Genomic DNA, 23,082 nt, shown 5'->3' with positions numbered 1-23,082 from the left:
GGAAACACAATGGTACCATGGTGCGCTTTCGCTTTTTGGGTGGCAAAAATGCTGTTTTTGATTAATTATGGCTTCCTCTCGACACGGAACCGCTTTGTTAGCCAGGTCCGGCCAGCTGGCCAACACTTGACATGCCACACTCATTTGCATATGTGCATATGCAGGCCGCAGGGGTGATAAAAAAGGGAAACATGAGATTGCCTTAGTTAGTAGTGGCTGCATAATTAAATAAGCCAGGACCAAACTGAAGTTTTCTTAATTATGGAAACAACGAAAAAAAATGTGTAGAGATCAAAGAACTGGTCGGGCTAATTGCTTCCGGTTTTACAACTTTTTTTTTTGCTTCTTAGCCTTATTAAATTAACATTTTTGTGGATCACAAACTTTAACGCCTTGCTGACACTCCTTGGCGAGCAATTAAAACACTTTAGTTAGCTTTTGTTGGCTGCTAATAGCGTGTCAATTGGCCAAGTGGCCACGCCCTGTTTTCCCATTGACTCGGTGTCTTTTGCCCGGCCAACAATTATCATTCATCATCGTCAGTCGGCGGAGAATCGTCGTGTTGGCACTTAACACATTCACTTGGCCATGATTTGCAATTAACGCAATATTCATGACGTTCTCACACATGAGCAGCCCTAAGCCACCACCCAAAAAGGTTTCCCTTCCTTTTCCCTTTTTTTTCTAAGCTCAAGTTTTCCCAACCACCCCATGGAGTGTCCTTTTTTGTGTATTTCGCCTGACAGCAAACAGAGAGAAAGGAGCGATTGTATTCCCTCGTATTCGTCCTTTTGCTTCCACGGCCTAATTGCCAAATGATTAAGCGATTTATGATGTCTGCGTCGAATGCGTAGCAAATTCAGCCCACAATATACAATCATAATTCTGTAAATGTTTCAGCACGCACAATAGAAAAAGCTAAAGGTTGAGGGAGTGGAGTTAAGACAGAAAGTCAAAGTTCAAATGGGGCACTGCCATGATATGGGTGAATACATATTGCTGGAACCACATTTCAAAGAGCCAATAACAAAAGAAGGTGGAAAACGATAGCATTAGCTTAGAGGATTGGCTTTAGTTCTTAAACAATGTAGGTAATAAAACAGAGAAGTCAAGGCGTAACACCATTAAATACAATTAAATATAAATAGATCATACCTTTTTTATGCAGATTTAAAGAGAAATTATCTACAAACTTTTAGGGGATACCAAAACTTCTAAAATTCTGAATTCTAATGAAGGTTTAGAGAGAGCACAAGTTCTTATAAGCCTTTCACTCCAAAACAAAATACACTGTGTTTCTTGTATGCTAATATATGAATTGCTTTCTTTGTTTAAAAATGGTTCCAAGATATCCCCAATTTTGTACTATTTCAAAATCCCAGCATGGTTCCTCCCAAGTGAAAGTGCAAGCCATGATATCTCCTTGGCTTCCCGGAGGAGCTGCTCCATGCCACTTCCATTACACTTACATGCAATGCCATTTCCGTTGCGCTACACTTCTCTTACAATAATTCGAGGCAAGCGTCATAGATTACCCCCGTGGTCTCAGTTATTTATAGAGGGGGTATAACCACTTTGGGGGCTCTCGGATTGCGTTTCGATACCCTGGCCAGAGGACCGGGCAGGAAATGCTTTATGGGGCCTTTGCATGCCACAAAATGCTTACATTTTTGGCCACATCCCCGCAGCTGTAGTTAATTTAAGCCCGAAACGCCAAAAGGATATGCTCTTTTGATGGACATTTAGGCAGGCCAAAAATACCCACATTAAATGTCTCAATACGTACGAATCACAGAGGTCATTTCTCATATTACCCGTTTCCCTTTCCAGGCTCTGGCCAGATCCAACTGTGGCAGTTCCTGCTGGAGCTGCTCTCGGACTCCAACAACGCCAGCTGCATCACCTGGGAGGGCACCAACGGCGAGTTCAAGCTCACCGATCCCGACGAGGTCGCCCGCCGATGGGGCGAGCGGAAGTCCAAGCCCAACATGAACTACGACAAGCTCAGTCGCGCCTTGAGGTGAGTTTTGGATGAATACTATATTTTTAGGAATTTTCATATAGGTGATAGAGAGTTTTCTCATATAGGATTTATTAACCTTAATCGTCGTAAAACAACCGCTTCTTAATGTATGTGGTGCTTACCTTAACATCGTATCACTAAAATATATTCTATAATTTCAATAATACTTTACTATTTGACATTGTACTTTACTTAAGCTTGAATACCTAAACAAATTTTCAAGAATCGTCTTGTCTATATAATCTATTTTATTATATATTTTTCAATTTGTATGGTTTCAAATTTTTTTAATATCTCACTCAAAAGCGGGCTTTTTTTTAAACAGAATAAAGTACTTTCCAAATGACTGCCAAACATTCTAAAAAAAAGGACATTGTTTAGGTCTTGTATTTAAACAGAGATAAAATCTGTTATCTTTTTTTAATACAAGTATGAACACAACGTTTTATCTCACAAATTAATCCACATAAAAAAAATGGTTCGATTTCGGATTATTTCCTAACCACATGGGGTTGTTTTCCTTGTGCACTGGAGTAGACCCTAATTAGACGATATCTGTGCGTCAAAATGCGAGCATGTGTGCAATTTGTTATTCGGCTCATCAGTAAATGATTTGTCCCTGCACTGATTAGCCGATTTGATGGCTAAACAGCCAGAAAATCACCCAAAAAAAACTGGCCAGCTAATCCACTGCCTGGCCAAGACTTTGGCCCACTTGCTTGTGTGGGCGTGGCAGGTCAGCACAGAAATTCAATCATAAATTGTTCCCTTGGACAGAGCGGGAATGTAATCAAAAATCCAATAAATTCGAAATCTAATTGCAGAAGAACATAACTCGATTTCGAAATCTGGAGCTGCAGCATTTGACAGAGCCGTGTAACATATGCACAAACTATTTGTGCAACGGTCAATTTGCTGAATAAACATGACCAGGGCCGAGTTGGCCTAATCCACAGGGCGAAGAACCCTTTTAGCCGGCTCCTTGAAACTGTCACTCGCAATCAAACGAGTGCCAATGGAGCGAATTCAAGTGGAAAAGTCCTGACAGCCAATTTGCAACATGCTCCGCTCACACATGTAAATAAAATGTAAAAAGTGTAGAAAAATCAGGCAACAACAAAGGCAAAGAGGGGGATGGGGAATGGAATCCTTTTTGATGTGCAGGAAGCCTCAACATGTCTGTTCTTTTTGCGCATTTCAACTCAATTGAACACAAGAGACATCATCGCCGTTGGCTTTCATGTTTGCTCAGAAATGCGAGAGTGTGTGGGTGTGTAAATTAACACTCAGCCAGGCCGGGATAAATATCCTTCACTCACTCACACACGGACATCCAAGACACCCAATCACCCACACAGCCGCACAGCAAGGACAAGTGCTTTAATGCTTCATTTGACATGTTTATTCACAGCCAGCTGGCCTTTTGTTGGCCTGCTCTGGCCCGTCCTGGCCAATCCTCGAAATGGGTTTACTTTAATCCTTTTCTCTACATGCAGTTATCCTTGCTCCCTGATTGTGCTCCTTTGTCCTTGGCTCATCAGTCATTGATTGGCTTTGATTGTCTGTGCAAAGAGCAGCGGCATTCAGGCCACTTTCTTCTTTTACTCTTTTGCATTTTCCCCCACCGTTCAGCTTTTGTTTTTGCTGCTTTTAATTTATGGCCGTAATTGGCATAATTTATGGACGGTGGAAAAAAATGAAAGAAAGAACTCAACTGCACGCATTATGCCAATTTGCATTGATGCATTGAAATGTTTGCTCTGCCTGCAACGCTTTGTAATTTATTTGCCAATTTTTTTATTCACTTGTCTGGCGGAAGTTGTGGACATTTTAAAGCGTAACAATAAACGAGCAATATGCAAGAGGCAAGGGATATTTAAATTGCCTTTTGAATGTGCTTTAAAGAGTGCGAAATTCAGCTGACTGGCCAAACATCGCAACTTAATGAAAAGAAATCGCCGGCTAACCCTCGAATGTAAACAAATTTCGCTCGAATTTCTTGGCCGTCTGCCCGCCCACATAATTTTACCCCTCGCCAGAATTTCTATTTGCGTTTGGGCACAAGGCGTTGCCATTTAATTGCTGAACAGAATCCGAAAAGGGAGCTGCGTCTGGGGAGCCGCACTAAAATCGCTTAATGTCAGCAAATTAACTTAAAACGCATAAAGCGAGCATTATTCTGTAATTATTTATTGTCCATCGGGGGGAGTCCCTGCTCATCTCAGCTTTTGTTTGACTTTCCCACATTGAGATCATGAAAATGGACAGCAGAAGGAGTAGCTTTACTATTTGGGGGATGATTGCTTAGGTCCAAAGTCAATTTTATGGGTAAGGTTGTAATAGTGTTAAATAATAATTAAGAATCAGTGATATTCAGTTTCAAATCCCATATATGAATTCTGATTTCTAGGTAGTATATTAAATCTTTAAGTCTTAGCTTAAGAATCATAGAAAAATATATTATACAATAAATATTCAAGGTAGCATAAATCGATTCTTTTATTGAGCGCTTTCTCCCACTTTCCCTTGCAGGTATTACTACGACAAGAACATAATGACCAAGGTGCACGGCAAGCGGTATGCGTACAAGTTCGATTTCCAAGGCCTGGCAGCCGCCACTCAGCCGGCGGCCAGCGATCCCACCTACAAGTACCAGAGCGACTTGTTCATGACACCATATCACCACAGCGCCAAGCTCAGCTCGTTCATGAGTCCGCACCACGGCATGACCTCATCATCGGGTAAGCACACGTTTGCGAAGTCCCTATAAGGAACTATCCATAACTCATTTGTATAGCTTCGATAAATATAAAACCAGCTTAAATTATTTATGTGTTTGCAATGAACTGCCCATTCTTAATTACCTAAAATAAGAATACATATATATCATGGAATTTATTACAAATTGTGTTAAAATATAATCCACACAAGTGCTTAAACGGAAATTCGCGGATTTATAACACATAATAATATCATAAGTGAAAGTGAAACAATTTAAAGGCAAACATTTTTGCGAGCTAATACAAATACTATTACTATACAAAAGAAACAATTAATTTAGAATCGATTTAAATGCAGAGAATGGTAAAGGAACTTTTGACAAGGACTAAAAAAATATGTTTAGGGTTTTAATTCTGAAAACAATTTTTTTATGAATGGTAGAAAATCCATATTCTTAACAATAAAATTTTCTGAAAAGCTAAAAACTGTGACTAGAAAATTTTGATATTTAATATTTCGTTTCCAAACTTTACCTAAATGGAACCCCTCTTTCTTCCTTTCTTGCAGCCTCGATCTTCCCGTCGGCCGCCTCATGGGGCAACTGGGGCAGCCCGGCCACGAACCTGTACCAGCCGCACTCGATGAGCCACGTGACTCCCTCCCACGTGGCGCCCCACCTGAGCAGCTATCCCCACTACGCATGACCATCATCGTCCGGTGGCGCCTTCTAATATGAGAGCAACGCCATCGCCAGTGCCTCGGGCATTGGCGGCGGCACGGCCTCGACGGGCGTGGGCATCGGCGGAGTGGGTGGCGGCGGTGGTGGAGGAGGCGGTGGAGCAGGTGCCTCCGGTGTCACCACGGGCGTGGGCTCCACCTCGAGCAGCACAGCCAGCAGTGGAGCAGGAGGAGGCGGTGGAGGAGGAGGCGGCGGTGGCACTGTCATGAGCGGCTTTTCCAGCAATGGCAACCTGAATGGATCCCATGTCTCCAGCAGCGGTGGGTCGTCCAGTGTGAGCAACAACCTCAACATAGCCACGGCCACCTTGACGGCGACTCCGGCCCATGCCAGTGCGGGATTCGGGACAATTGGAGGACTCAGTGTGGCCGGAATGGGTGTGGGCGTTGGGGTGGGCGTGGGCGTGGGGGGTGGCAACTCGACGCTCAACTCGCTGGTCGTGGGCAACCGCCTGATGAACAGCAGCCTGCCCACGCTGCTCAAATGATGCCACTTGGAGAAGTTCGGGCTGACGATGGGCGCAGGTCCTTCGCCGCCGGCTGCCACGCCCGCAGGTGAAAATATACCGCCGTACCACCATCACGGGCATCCCGCCCACACCGGACTTCCAGGACACGCCGGCAACTACGGGGCCAACGAGCGGGCCCTATACGATTATCTGGACATGAAGAGCGGCGAGCAGGCCACGTTTTTACTGTAGATGCAATGGCAACACTTGTAACCAGAACCACCAGAAAAGATCCAAACAAACAAACCAACAAACAAACACAAAAATCGAAACGAAAAGCAGGCAGCAAAAGTAATTGCAGCGGATTTTATTCATAGGTACTTAGCGAAAAAGACACCCGTAAATCCTAACCCGAAAAAGAGAAAAACGGAGAAACAAAACAACCCCCAGCTAAATATTTTACGAGTGTGTGTGAGTGAGTGAGTGAATGATTCGTTGTTGCTCTAGGGTTAGGGAACTAACATTCCACTAATATACGATATAGTTGGCATTCGAAGCTAAACCAAACTCTAAGTGTTTTTAGTGTACCAAGGACTAACTCTTTCCTTAAATTCAAAACAGAACTTTTCCAGGCTAAGACTTCGAATAGTTCTAGTATTCTCCAATTGTTGTTAGCATTTTGTGTGTGTGAAGCATTTGTAAATAGCAAAATAACAATATCATCCTCCAAATAACGTTCAGCACAACAGTGAATGTATAGTTATAAAAGTTTGCCACATTCTCACTTCAATTTACGATTTGTATATAAATATTTGCCTAAGTGTAAAAATGTTTAGAACGTAAAGTAGTTTACTTGTGGTTCATTTGAATTAATGCTTAAATTCGGTTTTACGTTTACCAACTTTCGTTTATCGCTTATCGTTTTGAGATGGTTGACTGTGATAGTTGATTGTACAGTTAAAACTCTTACATATTTTTTAAATACCAAATTACAAACGAATAAATATTAAAATAAATTACGAGTACGTATTAATCCCAAGTCTAGACATACTATATATTTGTGTGTAAAAAACAGAAAACTTTCTAAATTGTAAGTCAAAGTTTAACTATAATAATACGAGGCGAATATATATATATATATATATATGAAAATTTAAATGTGTGTAACTATGTGTATTTACCAAATCGAAATACGACAAAAAGCGAACTAATCGTTAACGATCTAAGTGTATACAATTTTAAATTCTGAATGTAAACTCTACGAAGCGGAAACCAATATAAAAACAAAACATCAGCGATGCCCACACACCGAAACCCTCTAAGAATTTAGTTAATTTAAGGCGAAAACTTTCAACAAAAATAAAACCCAATTCAAAAAGGACTCGATTCTTATCTGTTAAACGTGGTATTTATTGGAAAAATTAACAAGATTTGTTATGTACAGCAGGGGGGAAAGTGGTGACTACCCTAGACTTGGACTAATCCGCTGCAGAATCAGCGGCTACTGCTCCTGGTTGAACCACTTGAACTCGTAGTGCTTCAGCGAATTCTCCTCGGGCAGCGCCTCCTTGGCGTCCAATTTCCGCCAGCTAACGTGCGGCTGGAATCCAAACTCGTTCGCAATGTACTCGATGGTCCGCTGCACTGCATCCTCGCCGATGGCGAAGTAGCTGCCCTGCTTGTCACCATTGCGACCGCCGGTCTCCTCGTGTCCGTTGTAGTCCAAGATATACTTGAATTTGTACAGATCTCCCGTTGCTCCAGATGCACTTCCGCTTCCCGATCCAATTCCTCCGCCAAGCCCAGAGGCTTTGCTTCCACCACCGACTCCTCCAAGTCTAGATCCCGACGAGCTTCCACCACCTATTCCTCCAAGTCCGGATCCTGATGAGCTTCCACCCCCGACTCCTCCAAGTCCAGATCCAGACGAGCTTCCACCACCGACTCCTCCAAGTCCAGATCCTGACGAGCTTCCACTACCGACCCCTCCAAATCCAGATCCCGAAGAGCTTCCGACAGCGGAACCTCCAGATGGCTTGCTTCCTCCAGAAACTCCCAGTCCTGATCCTGGTAAGCTTCCTCCAGCTGGACCACCAGATGCCCTGCTTCCGCCTGAACCTCCTACGCCGAAAACACCCCCAGGTCCTCCGGTTTGTGATCCTCCAGATCCTTCAGCAGGCGATTTTCCTGCAGAGAAGCTTCCACCGTTTGCTGAACTTCCGGTTGGTGAGTTGGCTGACACTCCAGAAATTCCCGCAATGGTTGCTGAATCTGATCATAAACACAAGGGAACTTTAGTAAGGACTCAAACCATGTTGTAGAAGCTGTGTAGAAATCGTGTAAAATATCTAAGTGCAACGTTTTACCACTAGGTGGATTTGAGCTATAGTATTTTTTTGGTATACACACATTCTTAACAGTATTCAATTAAATTTTTAAAAATTACTAAGAAAGTAACAAAAATAATATCAAAAAATGATTTTTTTTTTAATTCAGAATCTGGTAATAGAGTTTTAAGAACTTCTTTGATTAATAGCTTATATTATTATGTGGGTTTTAAATAAAATAATAAATCAATTATTACTTTATCAACTTAGCAAAGAAAATCATTAAGTATACAAGTAATAATTTAAATATTTGAACCAATATTTTCCCCCCAAATTTGGCTTACTCAAAAGAAGTGCTTGGTGTGGGTTCTGTGTGAGTGTGGGCTGTGCCTTCGAATGCGACACTGTTTTCGCAGAGGCAACTCCCGATCGAAGGATGTTTCTGATGTCCGCACTTGGACGTTGTGCTACGGATTGAACATAGCTGGCAAGCGGAAGGTTGGCATTTTCATCTACAGAGAAGATATTCACTTGACTGGCGGGCACCGATGCTGGGGCAATAAGTGGCTGATCGGCCAGGGCCACAGGACCTGTTACCCGGCCGGCATACGTGATGGCTTCCCTTATTGCTGACTCATCCAACTTTATGTTCAATGGTGGATACACTGGCGGTCCGACCTTCTCGACCACGCCCACATTGTAGTCGATCTTTGTGTTGCCACTCGATGATTGAGAATTCGAGGTCTGAGTGCTCACATGTCCGGTCACAGCGCCCTTGGTTGTGTAGTAAGTGTTCATGGCTAAGTTGAGACCAAGTTCGATGTGTTTAGTGTTTGGTGCATTCGTGTAAGTGTTGGTGCTTTGCTGTGTATCTTGGTCCGAGCCAAGACGCCTTGCCACAGTCTGGGCAATGGACTCCCGGAAGGGCAACTGCACATTCAGGCCGTAATCCGAAGAGCCCTCGGGCTTACCTGATTGAGCTGGCGACAATGGCTGGGAAAGAGTGCGAATCTCCGTCTTGGGAGGGGACTTCTTCAGGAAACAGCCGGCACATCCCTCCGTGATGAAGTTATTCCTGGGAGGAGCCACCGGAAGCGGAAGTGGCAGGGCCTTTGGAGTCGTTGTCACAGACAGTGTCTCTGGGAAGTTAAGAATAAAAATGGTGCATGCGTACTATATCTGATATGGCCATTGAATTTTGCATTAAGTGGTTGTATGAATTATCTCCAATTACAATAAATAATAGTTATGCATTTTATACAAACAGGCTAGTAAACCATGTTTTTAGCTTTATTTTATATTGATTATTAAAATATGTAATTGTACATAGTCAGGTTTTATTAATTGATGTATCATATTGCAACATTTACTGGTTTTGATTTTTATCTGTTTTTTTTTTGCCACTTGTAAAAATCTTAGTCATTATATCTGTAGAATCTACATCTTTATAAAAATAGCACCATTACTTTTATCTTATAGTTGGTGCAAAACGAGTTCGATTAAAATACACAAAAAAAGCGAAAATGCAGAATTTCCAAGTTTTAGATTTAAATTCAATTTCAACTTCCTAAGTTTTTGAATAACAATAGTTGATTGAGATATGAATGGGATAGTTTGCAAATAAATACTATTTTCTAATGTTCTGCTAATTCTTATCAGGCCATTAACGGTTAGTTATATTTAGATCACTACGTAGCTGGAAAACCTGTTGGTTTTTAAAGGAAATAATCTTTAAGAATTCCTAGTCGGTTTAATGATTTGAATTAATAAATAATAATTTTAATCGCTTAAAACATACATTTTAATAAGTTGACAGGTTTCAAGTAGGATGCATTTTGAGTTCAAGAGCTAAGAATTGGTTTCCAAACTGGTTATTACTCACTTTGACCGACGGGACCAGCGTAGGGATAGCTCTTCATGGAGATTATGCGGAACTTGCCCTCCTCGTCGGTGGCATAGACCGTAACATGGTATATTCCATCGGCGGTGATGAACCCAAACTCGCCCATGATAATGCCGCGTTCATCTGTGGATCGGGAAACGAAATGAGATTTGGGCAAGCACATTTTGTGTTCATTTTGAATATGAATGCGAATTTTACGCCGATATGTGATTTTTAATTCGTTTGATAACCTGCCCAGCCCGGCCCATAAAGATTAGGATCTAATAAACTGTATCGATAATGGCGATCATAACTTGTGAGCTGGTTTCTTAAAACCCCCACACCCGCACAAAAGCCCGCCGCCCCGAAAGGCAAATGCCCACGCGAGATACATTCCTATGCTGAGAAGAATTTAATAATTCAGACGTGGATGTGGATGGTCTTAAAGAGGTGCGACTCTCACCGAAGCATCCTGTCCAGCCACCCACCAAAAATTCTCATTCGAAATTCTGGCTTGTGGCCTTTGTGTCTTTAAACAGGTTTCCACAAAATTGGCCAACAAGTTTTAACGGTTTGCATCAATTGGCTTTCGATTGTTTGTTTTATGTTTAATTCGAATATGGCTTCGTGTCACTTTCCCATTTGTCTAGATCGCTTTCGGCGCGATTAGAAAATAATTCTTTATTAAAATTTATTCTTTTGTCGTGATCAATTTGAGAATAAATTGTTCATTGGGCTGGGCTAAGTAATTAAAACTATTAAACTCGTATCAATATAAATTATCCAAGACTTTTTCTGGTTATAAAATGAAGGCTAAATTAAAAAACATACAATCAAATAACTTTTAATTTAGAGGGTAATTAAAAACGAATTTCTTCTTCTGATTAAAATTAATATATTTATTCTCGAAACATGAAAAGTATTTAAATTTATAATGTTATTTATCAGGGTACTCTGTAAATTTCAATTTCAAGTGAATGTTTCTGAAGTTTGGCTCAACCCAACTATATTGTTTTAAACATTGACTGTTTTTTATTGCATGTCATAAAATTTAGTGTGGTCATAAAAGTGAACGACCGTAAACAAATTTGGAGTTAAAGATTGTGTTTATACAATTGGTCCTCAATTGTTTATGCAACTTTAAGAAAACACCAAATATTAAGGAAACAAATTCATTAACCTCTTTTTTTAACGTTTTTATGTTAGCCCTTTTAGTTTTGAACGACACAGTTTAAATTAAGCATAACCTTCTAATCGATTTGGTGATGTAATGCCCCTAAAACTAGACTCCGTAATTGATCTAGATCAATTGATCTTGAAAATCGACAAACATTTGAATAAGAATGATTCAAACACGCCGAAATCGTGTAAAAAGCTTTGTTAGCATACCGATATATTTTATTCTCCTTTAAAGTGATGTTCAAAAGACAAATATCATTGTTGAATGCACAACAAGTTCCTGAACTAGTATAAAAATATGAACGTAATCCAATATTTCGGCCTCAACTCTGGCATTTCATATGCCAGAATTATACTTATAAATATTGAAATGTGACTGTTCTTTTAAGAATTAGCATTAGCCGAAGAAAGAAAAACCATAAATAAGGCAAACATTTGGGTATTCGGACGCGTCTACATGTTATGCAAATCGGGCGCGTTTCGTTTTCGATTTTCAGAAAACTTTATCACCGATTCAGCATGGAAATAAAAATCATAACGACCATGTATGCCATTTGGACAATGGACAGCGTAAGTGGATGTGGACCCCCGGCCAGATGTATCTGTGAAGAGTCCGCTAATTGCCATTGGAGGCTGGTATTTCAATTGCTGGTGACCTGTCGCTCAGGTGCATCGTGCACCCATCAAACGTGTATTGTGTGGCATTGCACAAGCCGCCAGTCGCACTCCGGCTCAAAAGTCAAAAGTTATGGCTTTTTTTGGCTAATGCTGGCTGCTGGATGCCGATTCCGCTGCATTTGCGCATCTGCATCAAACGACACTCGAGATGACGCATCATCTATTTACATATTTCGGTTTTGGTGTCAATAAATCGACGCACAGTAGTCAAGATATGCTAATGGTATAATTAGCGTCATTAGCCAAGCAGCTCACCTCTTTTCTCCGCCCGATGCTGCTGCTCGTCGATGGTGAAGCCGAACTTGTAGGGTCGCACTGTGGTCGCTGCCGACAGGACGTGGGTCAAGGTGCACAGGAGCAGCAGCTTAAAAGGATCACCATCAATGCCGGGGTCAAGATCAGGGCAGGGGTCAAAGCACTTACAGCACAAACAATCGCCATCATTTTGAGGCTCATTTTGCGGCCTAATTTTATTAATTTAAATTGCTCACAAATTTATTTAATTCTTCACGCCCTATTATGAACTGTCAGCGATCTCACGAAAAAAAACGCATAAATAAGCGGGCGTTTATATTTTAATACAAATATACGATTATAAATATTTGAATTTCAAGCGGACGGAACGACGCGTTTCTCACGGCGAGATTATCGGTTCGGAGCAAGCGCCTGAGAATGAAACACACCCCACGATGTTCGGCAGCGAATTGACAATGTTAATAATATTAGGTAAACATTATAAAACATTAGAAGCGGACGCGGACCTGCCGCTGCCCGTTGGCCGCGTGTGCGTGCGTATCTGTGTGCCCCGAGCTGTGTCTGTATTGGCCAAGTCCGCGAATCGCAGAGCTGGTAGCATTGGCCAGGCCGCATCACACCTCTTGAGCTTCAGCCGAGCCTGTACTCATAATTTAATTTCATGCACTCTGCATAGTTATTTATTTGATTACTTAAACTGCTTGTCAGCCAGTTCAAGAATATTTGGTCATTTGCATCCCCGATATGTATAAGCAAAAGCGAAATCGCCATTGTTAGATAACATTTTCGGCTGCGATTTCTGGACTTCCTGAGTATTCTCGATCCGCATTTTTTATACAGAGCTTGAGTTCCATTAAAGGGCATACAAAATTCGTATTAAGAAACTTATTTTTCGCCAATTGCCATTACTGAATCAGAAAAAATATTTCTTCCTTAAATAAATAATTTAATATTTTCGCTTTATAGGCTGTTATATTATTCTTATGATTTTTTTAACTTATTTAATTTAATTTAAGCGATTAATTTATTTAATTTAAATGAATGAAATTTCATTACTGAAATTAAAGTATTAAAATATCTTTTAGATATTTGTAGATAACAGTAATTAAGTAACAAGGAATTCGGAAAACTTTTCTTAGATTCAGAGAAGAATATGTTTAGCACAGAGCTTGAATTGCAAAAGAAATAAAATTAGTAGAAGTATTAAGCATAAATATCCTTCTAAGTTAAGTGGTTTTCATGAAACGTCCGTTAATTCAGATATATTATTTACAGATGCTCTCCAAAACCTTTGATTAGGTCTGAGGGCAAGAAATGTCATTGCCTATTTGTTAATAATTATTCGAATACAATGTATTTGCCATCCAACTTGTTGAGTCTAATTAGTGGCCAGGCATTTGACCTGCTTGATGAGCAAATCAGAATGCAATGAGGAAGATGTTTGCACTTCTCCATTCTCACTATCGATTGGCAATCAACAGTCAGCGTGTCTTCTGCCGGATGCTGGCAGGCAATTGTAATTGAAATATTGCTGTCAAGTTCGGCAATGACTGATGTTGTATGCTAAAATTTGCATATTAATTGCAATAAAAAGTTGCCTTTGAGTACAAGCATAAATGATGCGAATCTAAGCAGACGCGTCACGAAGTTATGGTTAATTAGCCGTTGGCACCCAAAAGTATGCAAAGAAAAAATTCAAGTTCGTTGTCTAAGTCATTCGTTTTGGAGGCAGATTTAATCACGAAGCCCAAAAGTGAGCTACATTTTTTTCTACCACTAAACACTTTAATTTTAATCCAAAAAGACGGCAATACGTTAACTTAAACCAAACAGAAGTGGATATTTTATTTGAATTTGGCTGAAAACATATAAATAATAATAAATATCTTGTTAAAATCTCACAAGAACTAAGCTGGTAAGGCACAGTTAAGTAATTAATAGCTGTTATATAGAAAAATCTGATTATGAAAGATTTGTGAGTTCTATAATAACCTTAATTTTTGATTAATCACTGTAAAGTCTTGATATATTTTCCTTTTTTTTATTTTATCTCGAAAGGATGTATTTCTTTTTATTTATTCATTATTTATTTTCGGAAAAATTAGAGTTTAAATAAATGTTCCCCAAATTGTGTGGATGGTTGTGCCCTATATGTATGCCTCACTGTACAAAATTCAATATTTAAAGTTTCTAACCAAGTCAAATGAAATTGGTTAGCTTCCGTTCTTGTTTTTAACTGCATTTATTTTGTAACAAACTTTAATAATCGGGTCGAAAACTACTAACTATCTCTATGTATATTAAAAAAAATAAATGAATAAACTTTAAAAATCATTTTAAAAATGCTTCTATTACTAATTTAGCTTGTAAAAAGGCCATGGCTTTACAAACCCGGCTTACAATCCTAGCATTCAGTTGACTGAAAAAAAAGGTTATGCCTATTTCCTGAAGACCGCATTTTCTTTCACTCTTCAGCCCACCCCGTTGATCCGCAGATGATTTCGACTACTCAAATAAAACCAGATCGAATGAAATCTTCATTTTTTAATATTCAACAAATTGCGTTCTGTGACTCAGGATCTTTTCCCTTTCATTGAGAAAGAAACCGAAAGTAGGGAAGTTTTGGGAAAAATAACAAGGAATTGTGTAGGATTGGGTGGCATTAAAGCTGCTTTGGATGCAAGCAACTCAACTTAGGCCTCGGGGGCAACGGGCAGATGGGCACCCTGGGGCTGGAAACCGTTCTCATCGGCGATGTAGTTGACGGTGTAGGTGACACCATCATCGGCCACGAAGGAGAAGGATCCACGGACGGCGAGGCTCTCGTTCTCGGATCCAATGTTGTTCAGCTGACCTTCGGCCTGAGCCTTCTGGCCATCGCTAGTCTCCCAGCTGTGAAGAAAGTCAGGATCAGTTAGTCATCGTTTTGGGGCAGCTCTCATTCAACTTACTCGTATTTGAAGCTCTCGGGTCCAACATCGGAGTCCGATCGCACGATCGAAACATCAGCAGGGGCGGCCAGAGCCAGGGCGAAGAGGGCAACGAAGACAATCAGGAACTTCATGGTGATTCTTGGTTGGTGTTTTGATCTGCGGTTATCGAACAGTTCACGACGAATGGTAACGATGGTAGGCCGTGTAAACCCTTTTATAGTTGGCAAACTGTTGGCGATTGTTCAAAGCGTGGCCGAACTAGTCAAACGTGTAGAAGACATAATCAGCAAAGTCAATGTTAATGTGAAAAGTCTGGTTTGGATTTCATTTTCGTTTGCTGTTCGACCAATAATAGGCCTAATATGAAATTTAAATAAGACGATATGCTGAAAAGAATTGCGCCCATAAATATTTAATTATTCAAATTTTAACCAACACATTGTGCTAGTCTTATGTTTCTATAAATCCGCCCAAAGTCAGTGACGTCAATGAAGATCTGGAGCTTCCTTAAGATTTTTTTTAATTGTGTCTAGTTTATTCTTCGATCTTAAACATTTTTACATTGGATTATGGTAGTCACTAATTAAATATTGGGAATATTTAGCTGAATTTGAATTTCAGACCACTCCTAGGCCACCAGCTTGAACTTGGGGTGGTAGCCAGTCTCGTCGGCCGTGAAGCTGATCTCGTACTTCTTGCCATCTGGAGCTGACCAGCTGGTCGAGCCCTGGACAGAAAGAGAGCCATCTTCTTCACCAGCACCTGGCTTCACCTCTCCAGTCTCAGTGCGGGAGATTCCATTGCTCGTCTCATAGCTGTGGTCGGAAGTGCAATTGTTTAGTTAACTAATTAATTAATTGATTTGAGTTAGTACTCGCAAGTTATTACTACGAATACTAACATTAGAAGAAACTTAAAAAAATGTGTCTTTTGATTGTATCCATTAAAATTTAATCATGATAACTCTTAAACTCTTACTCCTTTAAATGTGACTCTACTAAAATAATAAAGTCATTGGAATTGGACAAGATGTCCTATAGTTTTTATAGAAGCAATCTGAAGTACTGAATTTATAAGATTTTTTCAAAACGGGAGGGCAAATTGTACTTTATTGTTTTAAAAAGATTTATAAGATGGTTTCGTACATTTAATCAAAATTTGACATTACGCTAATGTATTTTTATATGTTTATGACCAATGTTCATATCCATTTTTATAAAATTCGAACACATTTTGGGGTCAGTTTGAAAATTTAAGAATAAATAACACTAATTTTTCACTTTTTCCAACCCGTCAGGGCAATACCCACGCAAAGGAATACTTGTCGCCAGTATTCTCGCTCTCCAGTTTGATGGTCTCCGCCTGGGCATCCTCACCAGCCGGCAGGGCCAGACAAACCCCAATTGCCATGAAGGCTACTAGCCACATAATATTCGAATGCATCGCGGGAACAATTCGATTTCACAGTCTCCGTCACACTAAGCTGCACTTTACTGAGCTGCCATGCGATCGAATGACGCCCTTTTATACTAAGTCTCTGGATAATGTCCTCATCGGCGAAAAATGCAAAATAATAAAACAAATGAAAAATAAAGAAATCAGCTATAATGGAAACATTCAATAAAACACATTTTAATTACAGATTAACACTCTAAATACCCTGCACTAATCGTGCATGCAGGTATACCCAGTGGGAGGTAATGCATGCAATTACCTTGTCGACAGCCATTTGATAGACAGAATTACGTGTTATCTCGCCGGCAAGCTAAGGTTTTTTCTCAAATCACACTGCCTATACTACTCGTGGCTCGGAAAAAAACACGAATCATGAATATTTTTGTTTGTAAATCATGGATTGATTTAACAACTGGTATTCGTATACAAAATACCATCTCTAGCTTAGAAGATGTCTTCTAGTCGGTAGGCTTGTTCTGAGTTCCAACTTTTTGTTATTGTGCATTGTGATTTTGCCATTGTCATTTCTCATATTATCATTAAATGTATGAATAAGTACTAGCCCATGCATATGTATGCATGTATGTGAACACTTCTGTTGGTATAAAAATCAATTATTAATAGAAAATATCGATTGAGCACATAACATTCTCAGACCAATTTCTAAATAATAGATTATTCCATATAAATTCTTTTTTTTCAACTCTTTGGTAATTAAATAATTATGAAGTTATATTAAGTAACCAGTTTCCTATCGGTTAAAATGTTTAATAGGCATTTATAACTAAACCATTACCATATGCTAACTAAGGTTATTGAAAACCGACCTTCGTAAGGGAAAAAAACAAGATTTTAAATAATAAAACACACTGGATTTATGGTAATCATTTTTCATTTAATATTTAACAAACTGAGTGGGTTGACTTAGTTCCCATCCTTTGAAAACAAGGACAAGATCGGTTTGGTGGGGATCGGAGTTATTAACAAGGAGTTGGGTAGGATTGGGTGGCTTTGAAGCTGCTTTGGGTGCAAGCAACTCAACTTAGGCCTCGGGGGCAACGGGCAGATGGGCACCCTGGGGCTGGAATCCGTTCTCATCGGCGATGTAGGTGACTTCGTAGGTGACACCATCATCACCAATGAAGCGGTAGGATCCCTGGACGGAGATGGCCTCGTTCTCGGATCCAATGTTCTTCAGCTGACCAGCAGCCTGAGCCGCCTGTCCATCGCTAGTCTCCCAGCTGTGAAGAAAGTCAGCATCAGTTAGGAGTCCTTTTTATCCTTTTGGATCAACTTACTCGTATTTGAAGCTCTCGGGTCCAACATCGGAGTCCGATCGCACGATCGAAACATCGGCAGGAGCGGCCAGAGCCAGGGCGAAGAGGGCAACGAAGACAATCAGGAACTTCATGGTGATTCTTGGTTGGTGTTTTGATCTGCGGTTATCGAACAGTTCGCGACGAATGATGCTGTCTGATGGCTGGGCCTCTCTTTTTATAGATAGAGGGCCAATCTTCGACGACCGAGCCCAACGCGGCCAAACTAGTCAAACGTGTAGCGTATAAAGCATAATGTGATAAATGTGTGAAATTAATTTCGGCCTAAAGCCGAATCGTCAAAAGGCCAATACAATATGTAAATTGGCCATCTTCTTCTGTATAGTTTGGCGGATTCCCTTTACAGCTGTCTTCTTTGCGTTGCTGTTAAACTGGAGCTCTAAATTATAAAAAAATTCATTATCATTTTAGCTCGCAGACCTACCTCTCTGTTCTCAGACCAATTGCCAAAATGTTCCAGCAATCAAAAATATTTTAAATAATAGGTTATTTTTGTACTTATGTTGAGGGAAAAATATAATTTATTGTCATGATACATTTCCAGCAACTTAAAACATATTAATATCATGTTAGATAAATCTTTATTAACTGATAAGTGTAGTACAAGCTTTGCACTGCCTTGTTAAATAAATTTATTGACTTTTTATGATAAACCTTTGTTGTGTCATTTATAATTATATGTTAATAGCACGTTTGAATACAAATCACCCACTCCATATTACAATTTCTGGTGTAACGTTTATAGAACTAATTGGAAATTGGAAATTGAAATAATTAAAACATTGAGTTAGTCAATCTTTATTAACTTATTGATTAAAAGGTGTTCTCACAAAATGAACAACATGGTCCAATTTCAAGTAAAACAAATCTTAACATGAGATTATTAGAAGAAAATTTTAGAACAAATATATACCACACATATTGTTAAGATCCTTGGATTACATGGAGGGAAAATAAATTTTTTTGCATTTTTCAGCAACAGAATTTGAAAACCAAAATTTTTAGTAACACTTCCTTTAAAAATAATTAAGGTTTCTTGGAAAAAAAAATGCTGGCTGTCACTCCTAACCAAATAAGAGCAAAATAATGAGCGCCGTAGAAGAAGAAAAACACTTTAATTAAACATATACGACAAGCATACGTTTTCGCATTACTCCGTTGCTAAGGCCAAAATAAAAATGTGTTCAAAAATTATATAAGTGCCTGATAAAGGCTGCTCAAAACAATCTGGCATTTGAGCGGTCTAAACTCTCAGTAAACTTTCAATCCATTTAAACACACATTTTTTAATGTACAACTTTTTTTTATTAACAACTCAGGCTTTTTGACATAAATTCTTTTCCATCGTAATAATGGGCTAACACGGATTTCTTGCAGTAAGCTATATTAACAAGGAACTGGGTAATCCACTATGGATGACTTATGCCTCGGGGGCAACGGGCAGATGGGCACCCTGGGGCTGGAATCCGTTCTCGTCGGCGATGTAGGTGACTTCGTAGGTGACACCATCATCACCAACGAAGCGGTAGGATCCCTGGACGGAGATGGCCTCGTTCTCGGATCCAATGTTCTTCAGCTGACCAGCAGCATTAGCTGCCTGTCCATCGCTAGTCTCCCAGCTGTGAAGAAAGTCGACATCAGTTAGGAGTCCTTTTGATCTTTTTGGATGAACTTACTCGTATTTGAAGCTCTCGGGTCCAACATCGGAATCCTGTCGCACGATCGAAACATCGGCAGAAGGAGCGGCCAGAGCCAGGGCGAAGAGGGCAACGAAGACAATCAGGAACTTCATGGTGATTCTTGGTTGGTGTTTTGATCTGCGGTTATCGAACAGTTCGCGACGAATGATGCTGTCTGATGGCTGGGTCACCACTTAAATAGTTGGACAGCCTCTTCGATTATGTTAAAAATATCCGAATTGGCCAAAACGTAATATGATGAATGTATAATTTGAGTTCAGTTTAAAGCTGAATAGTTTAAAGCCCAACACGAAATGCAAATCGACCACTTCGGTCGCATTCGCTTTACACAGTCGCTTTCAGCGGACAGTAATACTATGCTGTTAATTATATGCCCACAAGCATCAATGAGTTTATTTCTTTAGACCACCATATTCCAAACAGAAATTGAAGCTCTATTAAGTGAAGTGAGTTTGTCATTACGTTTGAGAATGTAGTACATTTAATTTACATAGAAAGTAAAGTTTTTCACAGGCCTTATACGAATTACGAATTATAAGAAAATAACAATAACAATAAATATAACAAACTATATAACCACAAATATCATACATTATCTTTTTTTAATTTATTCCCTTGCATTTATAATGCTTATTTACGAACTCTTATCCAATTTGAGAACAATAAACCTTTGTTGTGTCAGTTGTAGCATTTGGAAACATTTTGCGTCGTCACTGCTTTTATTTTTAGAACAACAGTTCGTAACTCAATGAAATTTTATGTCTAATTGATTTTTAGTACGTAAGTAGTACATTATGTAAGTTAGTATTGCAAGCATTCATTTCTTATCTAAAACTATTATCTGCGACTAACTATAATACAAATAGTCCCGTTTAACAGATTTCAAAAATTTTGAGAGTTTTGAAAAAAGTATTTTTATTGAAAAATAAAATTTATATTTATTATAAGTTTACCTTAACAACATATTACTACATTACAAGAATAGGAATTAATTCAAAATATCTACGTTCTGTACTCCTTCCCAACATATGACAATAGATGTACTGATTTTAGCACGTGGTGCAAGTATCGGAAATGTGTGCAGCCCCAAATAAATGTTCCACAATTTTATTTTTATTGAAATTTTATTGGGTATCTGATAGTCGGGACACTCGAAAAAATCGTTGTTTCTTTTTTTTTGAATATGCATGAAGGTGTGTTTCATTGACGTCAATGGTCCAAATCAACATATAAATAAATAAAACAAACACCGTGTTTAATATATTCATACTACCTTTGTTAAAGTATTTACAAATTAAATCATACAAATAAGGATCTCTTTTTAAATTTTTTTATAATAAATAAAAAAATTATTTTCATTAATATTAAATTTGAAAATTTGAATTAATTATTTTTGTTGTTCTATTTTTATTATTTTATTTTTGTATAAGTGGTCTTTAAAAAAAGACTGACGGACATGACTAGAGCAACTGGGAAAGTGAAAACTATTTCTTCTACGTGCTACATACTTTTTATCGACTACAACAAATCTTTTACTTTACGAGTTATGTTTTTTTGTTGTAATCCCATTTTATCCATTGGAAGAGATGAGAGATGAGAAGAGATTATTTTTAAGAAACTTCAGATTCGAATTAAAACCATTTATGCGTTCATTTTTTCTTTAACATTTATTCGTATAGGTTTTTATGACTTAGATTCTTTTCCATTATTAACAAAGAACTTTGGATGACTTATGCCTCGGGGGCAACGGGCAGATGGGCACCCTGGGGCTGGAATCCGTTCTCGTCGGCGATGTAGGTGACTTCGTAGGTGACACCATCATCACCAACAAAGCGGTAGGATCCCTGGACGGAGATGGCCTCGTTCTCGGATCCAATGTTCTTCAGCTGACCAGCAGCATTAGCAGCCTGGCCATCGCTAGTCTCCCAGCTATGAAGAAAGTCAGCATCAGTTAGGAGTCCTTTTTATCCTTTTGGATAAACTTACTCGTATTTGAAGCTCTCGGGTCCAACATCGGAATCCGATCGCACGATCGAAACATCGGCAGAAGGAGCGGCCAGAGCCAGGGCGAAGAGGGCAACGAAGACAATCAGGAACTTCATGGTGATTCTTGGTTGGTGTTTTGATCTGCGGTTATCGAACAGTTCGCGACGAATGATGCTCTCTGTTGGCTGGGTCACCACTTAAATAGCTGGGCAGCTCCGTTGATTATGCTAAACTAAATGTTGAGTTCGGCTAATGCTGAATAGTTCAAAGCCCAATACGAAATGCAAATCAACCAATTTCGGCCTATTTCGTCGCATTCGCTTTACATAGTCGTTTTCGGTGGTCTTAAATAATCACTTGTTAATAATATGCTTAGATAAAATTATATTAATAGAACACATTCTTCCAAAGTGAATTTGGCATTACAATTTAAATATTACATTATTTTTAGAGGATGTATCAATGTAATAAGAGCAATGATTTATTTTCTCGGTGTAGTTTGCAGCGCTCGTTTCCATAAAAATTAATTTAAGTTTTAAATACGAGCTTAGTTCTACAATTGATTTTAACGCTAAATTTAAAATGCCCAGGGCGGAGTTCTAAACATTGCTGCCAGCTAAAATTTCTGTTTGCTAAACAAACAGGTTGAAACAAAAAAAACGGGAAATGACGAAAAAATAAAATAAAAAGAGGATATGTTTCCTAATAGCTATATCCATATCTACAACTGGTTAAGATAGGACCTGTTATTAAGAAGTTATGACCAAATATTGTAACCCCCGCTGGGTAGCATCCTTAAATTTTTTTTCTTGGAACATTTTCGTTTAATTTCGTCCTTAATTTAAATGGATTGAATATCTAATTCAAATTTGTAGAGGTTCTTCTGTCCCTGACTTAATACGTTCTTTGCTTTATGCGTATACGTAATAATCAAGTACTCTTAAGACTCGCGAGTCAGGCCACTGGGCACCACTGATTTTAAAGTGTCAATTAAATAGTTTTGTGAAGATTAAAAAGCTAATCATATTTATTTGACAAAAGAAGCAGAGATTCTTACTTTAGGTAATTGTAAAATCTGCACATCCCATTAACTACATCAGATCTCTTTAAATATATTTTCAGTAAGCGCCTAACTGTGAGACTAATAGTTTCAAAGATTTTGTTGGCTATGAAAACAAGTTGATACACGACTAGAAAATCTAAGGTTTTCAATCTTATTTCCAAGTAAGGTAACTTAAGCAAGAGAAAACGCTATAGTCGATGCCATCGAATAGTCCGATTTCAATCATTTTTGGCATGTAGATGGGTATTGATAATAAGAACAACACCTCACTTAAATTATTCAAAAATATAAGGAAATGTGCTTGCTGAGACCAACTTGTGCTGGCAAGGAGCTCAAGAATCTACATGCCGAGTCCC

General features: G+C 39.1%; 8 protein-coding genes across 12 annotated transcripts in view; 2 read left to right on the top strand and 6 right to left on the bottom strand.

Moving 5' to 3' along the window:
• Positions 1 to 7,312, top strand: part of LOC108013595 (DNA-binding protein D-ETS-3) — a 32,797-nt gene extending 25,485 nt beyond the window's left edge. The window contains 3 exon segments of the mRNA XM_017079528.4: positions 1,831 to 2,020; positions 4,556 to 4,764; positions 5,312 to 7,312. Of these exon segments, the coding sequence (XP_016935017.3) occupies positions 1,831 to 2,020; positions 4,556 to 4,764; positions 5,312 to 5,970 (1,058 nt within the window). The 3' untranslated portion in view covers positions 5,971 to 7,312.
• The window catches only part of LOC108012509 (larval cuticle protein 65Ab1), a 218,541-nt gene that overhangs the window by 181,413 nt on the left and 14,046 nt on the right, over positions 1 to 23,082 (top strand). The window lies entirely within an intron of this gene.
• On the bottom strand, positions 7,318 to 12,467 carry l(3)mbn (lethal (3) malignant blood neoplasm). Of its 3 annotated transcripts, XM_017078043.4 has the most exons (6): positions 12,421 to 12,467; positions 12,253 to 12,361; positions 10,141 to 10,284; positions 9,230 to 9,397; positions 8,603 to 9,058; positions 7,318 to 8,202 (listed from the first exon to the last, which is right to left on the bottom strand). In XM_017078043.4, exons 1-6 carry the CDS (start codon positions 12,451 to 12,453, stop codon positions 7,433 to 7,435), a joined length of 1,680 nt encoding a protein of 559 aa, XP_016933532.4. In that variant the 5' UTR covers positions 12,454 to 12,467; the 3' UTR covers positions 7,318 to 7,432. The 3 variants fall into 3 exon arrangements, with proteins under 3 accessions (XP_016933532.4, XP_036671612.3, XP_016933530.4); XM_036815717.3 differs by having other exon boundaries at positions 8,603 to 9,397; XM_017078041.4 differs by lacking the exon at positions 8,603 to 9,058.
• Positions 14,782 to 15,506, bottom strand: LOC108013582 (larval cuticle protein 65Ag1-like). Its single transcript, XM_017079510.4, has 2 exons — positions 15,204 to 15,506; positions 14,782 to 15,144 (listed from the first exon to the last, which is right to left on the bottom strand). The coding sequence occupies exons 1-2, from the start codon at positions 15,314 to 15,316 to the stop codon at positions 14,946 to 14,948; spliced, it is 312 nt and encodes a 103-aa protein (XP_016934999.3). The 5' UTR covers positions 15,317 to 15,506; the 3' UTR covers positions 14,782 to 14,945.
• On the bottom strand, positions 15,683 to 16,717 carry Cpr65Au (Cuticular protein 65Au). The gene is made up of 2 exons (XM_017079509.4): positions 16,495 to 16,717; positions 15,683 to 16,000 (listed from the first exon to the last, which is right to left on the bottom strand). Exons 1-2 carry the CDS (start codon positions 16,626 to 16,628, stop codon positions 15,814 to 15,816), a joined length of 321 nt encoding a protein of 106 aa, XP_016934998.2. The 5' UTR covers positions 16,629 to 16,717; the 3' UTR covers positions 15,683 to 15,813.
• LOC108013583 (larval cuticle protein 65Ag1) lies at positions 17,515 to 18,119 on the bottom strand. The gene is made up of 2 exons (XM_017079511.4): positions 17,939 to 18,119; positions 17,515 to 17,881 (listed from the first exon to the last, which is right to left on the bottom strand). The coding sequence occupies exons 1-2, from the start codon at positions 18,049 to 18,051 to the stop codon at positions 17,683 to 17,685; spliced, it is 312 nt and encodes a 103-aa protein (XP_016935000.1). The 5' UTR covers positions 18,052 to 18,119; the 3' UTR covers positions 17,515 to 17,682.
• LOC108013584 (larval cuticle protein 65Ag1) lies at positions 19,244 to 19,836 on the bottom strand. Its single transcript, XM_036815354.3, has 2 exons — positions 19,654 to 19,836; positions 19,244 to 19,596 (listed from the first exon to the last, which is right to left on the bottom strand). Exons 1-2 carry the CDS (start codon positions 19,767 to 19,769, stop codon positions 19,398 to 19,400), a joined length of 315 nt encoding a protein of 104 aa, XP_036671249.3. The 5' UTR covers positions 19,770 to 19,836; the 3' UTR covers positions 19,244 to 19,397.
• On the bottom strand, positions 21,393 to 21,846 carry LOC139353080 (larval cuticle protein 65Ag1-like). Its single transcript, XM_070996303.1, has 2 exons — positions 21,664 to 21,846; positions 21,393 to 21,606 (listed from the first exon to the last, which is right to left on the bottom strand). Exons 1-2 carry the CDS (start codon positions 21,777 to 21,779, stop codon positions 21,408 to 21,410), a joined length of 315 nt encoding a protein of 104 aa, XP_070852404.1. The 5' UTR covers positions 21,780 to 21,846; the 3' UTR covers positions 21,393 to 21,407.

This window comes from Drosophila suzukii, chromosome 3 (assembly GCF_043229965.1).
Source record: "Drosophila suzukii chromosome 3, CBGP_Dsuzu_IsoJpt1.0, whole genome shotgun sequence".
Classification (NCBI taxonomy): Eukaryota; Metazoa; Arthropoda; class Insecta; order Diptera; family Drosophilidae; genus Drosophila; species Drosophila suzukii.
Note: the sequence above shows the minus strand (reverse complement) of the source record. Positions and strands in the feature narration are given on the sequence as shown.